This window comes from Petaurus breviceps, unplaced genomic scaffold (assembly GCF_028583685.1).
Source record: "Petaurus breviceps papuanus isolate PSGF00001 unplaced genomic scaffold, PetGlider_PUasm1.0 90792, whole genome shotgun sequence".
Taxonomy (NCBI): domain Eukaryota; kingdom Metazoa; phylum Chordata; class Mammalia; order Diprotodontia; family Petauridae; genus Petaurus; species Petaurus breviceps.
In genome coordinates this window covers 8,487,018-8,494,116 of record NW_027187347.1, presented here as the reverse complement: position 1 = coordinate 8,494,116, position 7,099 = coordinate 8,487,018, and the positions used below count along the sequence as shown (strand labels likewise).

The following is a 7,099-nucleotide window of genomic DNA, read 5'->3' as shown; positions in this document are numbered from 1 at the left end:
AAATAATAAAATGGGAATTTCCATACACATAGAAGAATTGAAAAAGAAGACTATACATGAAATTGGGAAATCCACTATGTAGAGCTTGCTTTTCTTTTTAAATATATAATAAATTCAACATATAACTGTCAAACTTGTTTGTGATTTTTTTCTGGCCTTCCTTTCTATTCTTTTCTGTATATTTTTATGTGGTCCAATTACGCTTTTATTCTTTAATTTCTTTTTTTTCCATTTTTAATGGAAGGAGAAAAAATGAAGAGAAGAGAGCAAAAAAAAAAAATAGAAAAAGGTACAGGAAAAAAAATTAACCAACATAAGAAACTGAAGTGAAGAAAGGCAAGGAGATTTTGAAATATCCACTTAACTGAAAGATAAAATAAAGGGGGGGAAAGAGAAAGAAAGGAAGGAAGGAAGGAAGGAAGGAAGGAAGGAAGGAAGGAAGGAAGGAAGGAAAGAAGAAAAAGAAAGAAAGAAGAGGACACAGGAACATGATTTACTGTTCAACAGATGAATCCAAAAAACAAGAATTCCAATTATGCTGTCAGATAAAGCAAAAATAAAAATTCACAAGTAATTTACATTATGTTTAAATAAACCATTGGCAATGAGTTAGTATCAATATTAAACATGGATGCACTAAATAGCATAGTATCTCTATTAATAAAAGAACGTTCAACTGAGTTGCAAAAAAGACATAGAGAGCAACACAAAAATAATAGTAGACCTTACTTTTATTCCCTCAAAGCTAGAAAAATGCAAAAGAAAAATAAACAAAAAGAAAAATAGAGAACTGAATAACTTGTTGGAGAATTTAGAGCTAAGAGATGTATTCTATCTTTAGACCAGGAACATATATTCATATTCATATACATATACACACATACACACATATACATACACACATCCACATTCACATACACATATACATTCACACACATACATTCATAGACACATACACATTTACATACACATACATATACACATACACACTCACATACACATACACGTCCACGTCCACATCCACAGTCACATACATGGTGAATGAGATTAAGTGCCAGAGCTCATTCTTTTGCATAGCTTTACTCCCTAACTTTCCCAGATACATATGGCTATAGATAAATATTCTTTAGCACTACCATTACAAATATATACCATATTAAAAGCATAGCAAAATTGAACATAAATGCAAGAAAGGTTACATAATAAATATGATATTTTACAGCTCAAAATGAAATGAAAATAGCAACCAATACAGAATACACAAGCAAAAGAATGAAAGCCTAAACCAGGGGTCAAAAAACAAATAAAAACTAATAGCTATATCAAATATAATGATAATTATGAAGGAACATACCTAAATTTCTGGGGTAAATCTAAAGCAGTCCTCAGGGGAAAAGTTATATCCCTAAAAACATACATTAATAAAATAGAAAAAAAGATAAATGAACTAAATATGTTAAAATTAGATAACTAACAAATTTTTACAAAGCAAAATAAGCACAAAAGAGGAAATCTTGAAAATGAAAGGAGAAATAAGTAAATCAGAAACTAAAAAGACTATGGGACTAATGAAATAAAAGCTGATTCTTTTAAAATCTAAAAATTTCATTAACTTTTAGAAAACCTGACTAACAAGAATGTGAATGAAAATAAAATTAGCAAAATTAAAAATTGAACATAGGCAAAGCACAAGGAAGAAACAACAGAATTATCAGAACATGTGAAACAGTTGTATGCCAACAAATCTTAGAATTCAAATGAAATAGAGGATTAGCTAAAAAAACATAAAATTATATGGGCCATATGGCTATTAAAATAGTCAAATTAATAGAGCGTGAATAGAGATTTTAATTTAATCTCACAAGAGGAATTTGTATGAGCTGTAAAGGAGCTATAAAAAACAGAGGTCTGGTCTAGATAAATTTACAGGATAATTCTATAGAATTTTTGAAAAAAAAATGAGTTTTTGTTCTACACCATACTACAAATTATTCTGAAAAAAATGAGAAAGGACTCTACCAAACTTGTTTTATGTGAAGGAACTGAGGTCCACAGAGGCTTACGTGACTCAAGGGGCAAAGGCAGAACTAGGATTTTGACTCAGATTTTGTGAAGCCAAGATCAATACATACGAAACCAAAACCAAACAAAAAAACCTGGGGAAAAGAACTACACACACACTTTATCTAATTTTGCTATGTGAATCTGCTCTTTCTTTCTTTCTTTCCCAGAAGCACGTGACCTGGTAGGGTTTCTGCAGAAAGTCAACATTTTTCTCAGTGGTGTGTGATCTCAGGGGGGTTTGTTCAACTAAAATCGATCAAGTTGGAAATAAAGTTATAGTAAAGTACAATAAAAAAAATCCCCAGTGAAATTCTACCTCCATTATACTGTCTAGCTTAGTAAAATTAGTAAAATACTAGTTATGTGAAAGACGAAAACATGTTTCTGAAAAAATGTAGCAATCGTCTGTTCTTCTTCAGGGTGAATAACATGCTCTCTCTTAGCAAGATGTATTAGAATTTTACAGTTTCAAAAAGTCTATGGACAAACCAAAATCTTCACAATTAGCAATCTGAAGAAAAGTACATTTGACTCATAAAATTATATCAGTGTTATTAAAGGGTCACTCTTTCTACACCAGGGAGTATTATATAATAGTGAACACTTATTTAAAAATTAACCTCTATGCACATTATTCTAATCTATAATAGAACGCCACAGATCTAGGCCTAGAAGGGGCCTTACAGGTTATCTACTCTAACTCTTCATTTCATAAATGAGGAAATGATCCAGAAGAGTAAGGTGATTTAGTGAAAGTTTTACACAGAGTTCTTTCTATTGTGTAAGCTCACTCTACCTTTAACCTAGGATGTGGAGACGTGTTTTTAACAAATTGATAACTATTGCAATACAATGTTTATCTTTGTAATCTTACATATGATGCTTTGTGCATTTAAAAACATGTCCAAAGGCTTCAACAGACTATCAAAGGGGTCCATGATACAAAAAAGATTAAGGACCTCATCTCTAGTCCCTCATATTCAGGTCTTTATTGGATATTTTACTTGATTAACTCAAAATATTTTAAACAAAATTCATCCTCTCCACTCCCCTCCCAGACAAATCAACTTCTTCTCCTGATTTCCCCATTTCTTTTAATGGAACTAACTAATTTTTCAGTCATGCAGGCTAAAAATCTTTGACTCTCCTTTCCCTCTCCTTGGTCATAGACTGGCTCACGGGAACATAGAGTTGGAAGGGACCCTGGAGGCTGTCAGATCCAACCCCTTTATTTTACAGAAGACGACATTTAGACATGGGCAAGTTAAATGATCTTCCCAAGATCTCACAGGTAGTAAGAGTCAGAGGTGGGAATTGAACCTAGGTGTTCTGATTACAGAGTCATCCACAATAGGTTGTAGAGAAACTGAAATCTTTTCAATAAGGAAACACAAGAAAAGAATACATCACTTCTCCCACTTCTTCACTGTCTATTATTACCTTTAGTGTGGATCTTGAAGCCCTTTCTTTGTAGAATCACAGATTTTTAGAGATGGAATGTCTCAGACAGAGGCTTAGTCTTGGATTCCCCCTTAGATATGCCTATGGTCACACAGGTAGTAAGGACTGAAGTCAGAATCCGAACTTGGATCCTCTGACCATATAGCCAACAAATACTATCTATTTTTATTAATATTTTTTTCATTCATATCAAAGTTATTTCTTTGTAGAATCATTGATTTGTAGGTTGAGAAGGGATCTCAGGGCTCAACTAATCTGACCCCTTTGTCTTACAGACAAGAAAAGTGAGGGCCAAAGACGTTAAATGATTTGTCCAAAGTCATACAGGCAGTGATTGGTGGAACCAGGATTGAAGCCAGGGATACTCTCTGACTCCCAGGCCATTGCCCTCTTTACTGCCCTACAATGCCTTTTACTTTACCTCCTTCCCCCCCTCAATTAAAAGCAAGATGTTTTACACCTGGGATAAGTGCCATAAACTATGCTCAAGACAAGTGGCAAGAAAGGTACTTAGATATGTAATACGGTAGAGATGTACAGAACCCCTGGGAACCGTGGGATAAGGGTTGAAGGGATGAGGCTGATTCTGGGTGGCCATCTGCCCTCCAATCCCCAAGAACTTGGACATTTGGTATCTTAAATATTTTTGTATCTTAAAATTTGAATGTGAGTTCAAATCTGGCCTCAGATATTTACTATCTGTCTGACCCTAGGCAACTCACTTAATCCTGTTTGCCTCAGTTTCCTCATCTGTAAAAGGAGCTGGAGAAGGAAATGGCAAACCGCTCCAGCATCCTTGCCAAGAAAACCCCAACTGGAATCAAGAAGAGAAGGACAAGACTGAACTGACTGGGCAACATCTGCCCTCCAATCCCCCAGAACACGGACATTTGGAATCTTAAACACACACACACACACACACACACACATGCTATTCTTGATAACTAAGTGCTAAGACCAGTTCATGTTTTCTGGCATCCATAAAAACCTGATTAGAGGAAAAAGAACAGGTGGAAAGATAACAGGCTCTGGAGGTGACTTAAAAAGGGTTTGAAGTCAATTCCCCTCCTCCAAAAAAACAACAAAAAACACCTTCCCTAGTCTCACAGTGCTTGAAATGATCCTAGGGACAATCTAAGGTCAACTCTTTTTTTAAATTCAGTTTTATTTTATGCTCAGTTCTAATTCCCCTCTCTCTCTCCCTTTCTCCTCCCCCACGTGCTGAGAAAGCAAGAAAAATTAAACTCCTTTCAAAAATAGACAAGCAAAACAGATGTCCATATTAGCCACATTCCAAAGGGGATAAAAGAACTTTATTTTAAAGAGGAAGAAACTAAGATCCCCAAAGGAGGCAAGGCATTTGCTCAAGATCACAGAAGCAGGTTCATTAACTCTCCTGTCCAGTGCTCCTTCTGCTATATCACCCTGCAGACCCTGGTTTCTCTGTTGAAACACTGATCCCCTACAAAAATCCCCTACAAAACTCGCAACTTGCATGACAGATTCTACATAGGGCATCTAATTCCCTTTGCAATTCTCCCTTTTTAATGGAAATCACCTAGAATTTTTATAGCTTCATTCATGAAAGTTCTAGAAAAAGACACTAAAACAATTCCCTTTCAGAGACATCTCAGTCACTTGTATACACCATTTAAAAGTTAGTGACATCAGCAGCAGCTATGGGAACAGTAAAATGAGGCATGGCAGTATGCAGTAGATCGTTTGACCAGCTGGATGTCAGTTTTGGTCTGAGAGACTGAGTGAAAAGGGGACATAGGTCATGAAGCTCAAGTGCATATGCCTAATACAGGGGTGGGGAGCCTGGGGCCTCAGGGCCACATGTGGCCCTCTAGGTCCTCAAGTGCCACCCTTTGGCTGAATCCAAACTTCACAGAACAAGTCTCCTTAATAAAAGGATTTGTTCTGTAAAACTTGGACTCAGTGAAAAGGATCTAGAAGGTCTCATGTGGCCTTAAAGCTGCCAGTTCCCCACCCTGGCCTAGTGCTTAGTGGGAGAGAAGAAAATCAGGTATGGAGGGCAACAGAGGATTTAAAGTTAAACACCATTTAATCCTTCTTCCTATTTTACAGTTGAGGAAACTGAGATCCACAAGTAAGAAGTGACTTAGGATCACAGGATCATTGATTTTAGACCAGTGGGTCATTTAATACAATATCCTCATTTTACAGGTGAAGAAACTAAAGCCCAGAGAGGTTAAGAAACTTACCCAAGGTCACACAAGAAGTAGAAAAGGTAAAATTTGAGCCCAGATCCTTTGACTACCATTGCAGTGTTTTCCCTCCTAAATTATGTTGTCTTGACTATAAGTCAGATGGATAATAAGGTGTAGACAAACACTGTCTGATGTTAAGCCCAGCAATCTTTTCCTCTTTCCCAGACCACTGCATAATCTACTTACTTTAAGGCAACCTTATTTCCATAGGCCCTCTTCCCTTCACCCTCGAGCCTCATATTCTCTCATTTGATACCCTTTTCTATAGTTTTGCTTACTGCATTGGTTCTTTTCTTTCCTTTTATCTAGTTAGCTAATTTTTGCCCTCTTTCTCTCTCTGGTAGTTAACTAAAATCCCCCTTCTTTTCCTCCCCTTCAAATTTTTTTGTTTCTTCATTTTTTTCCTTAAAATTTTTTTCCTTTCATTCTTTTAATGCTCTTCCTTTTCTGTCTATTCTAAAATTTATTCTGTGATTTAGGTCAGGTCTGCACAACTTGTGGTCCTCAGGAAGCTTGCACACCAAAGGATTTTGGGAGGTCCGAGAAAAATGTAAAGGAAAACATCCTTTCTAAGTAGAGGAAATCCTTTAGCTTGTCCCAAATGGCACGATAGCCTTAAGCTACCCACCTGCCTGCAAGTTGTGCAGGCTTGATTTGGGCAATTGGTACAAGCCCTACTTGGTCATTGTTTGGACCCTGATTGACTCAGAGTAAAAGTAAATAGAAATTGTTTCTGTTTTGGCCAGAAATTCTAAGTGTCCTCCCCTCCCTTCTTAGAGATGGATGAACTGATTACCAAACTGAAGGTCTACAGAGCCCTGGTGCTAACCTCATTGTTGTAAGCCTGTGAAATCCAGCGCCTTGCCAGGACTGAATTGTTTCCATTTGAATTGTCTTAGGCAGATTCTGAAGATCACCTGGCAGGATGAGATACCATACAGGACCTTACTGTAACTAAACTGCCAAGCATTCAAACTCTGCTTCAGAGAGCACAACTCCGATGACTGGCCACGTTGTTAGAATGCAAAACGTACACTTGCCAAAAAAGATTATTTTATGGAGAACTCACATAGTGCAAGCACTCACATGGTGGTCAGAAGAAGAGATACAGGGACACTCTCAAGGTCTCTCTCAAGAACTTTGGAATTGATGGTGTGACATGGGAGACACTGGCACAGGCCAGCTCAGCATGGTGAGCCCACATCAGAGAAGATGTCATGCTCTATGAGCAAAGAAGAATTGAAGCAGCTCAAAGGAAATGCAGGATGTGGCAATTTCGAGTATCCACCCCAAATGTTCACACGGACTATCTGTGCCTGACCAGTGATGAGTATTTTAAG

At 36.9% G+C, this 7,099-nt stretch overlaps 1 protein-coding gene across 15 annotated transcripts in view; it reads right to left on the bottom strand.

Annotated features, from left to right (window-relative positions):
* LOC138147392 (OX-2 membrane glycoprotein-like) overlaps positions 1-7,099 on the bottom strand; it is a 175,999-nt gene that overhangs the window by 139,635 nt on the left and 29,265 nt on the right. For 2 of the 15 annotated variants that reach the window (XM_069069846.1, XM_069069847.1), the window contains exon 6: positions 1,355-1,405. The exons of 12 other annotated variants lie outside the window; for them this stretch is intronic. In XM_069069846.1, coding sequence (XP_068925947.1) covers positions 1,398-1,405 — 8 coding nt within the window. In that variant the 3' untranslated portion in view covers positions 1,355-1,397. Of the gene's footprint in view, positions 1-1,354; positions 1,406-2,509; positions 2,542-7,099 lie in introns of those variants that run through there. One more of the 15 variants, XM_069069844.1, reaches the window with a different exon arrangement.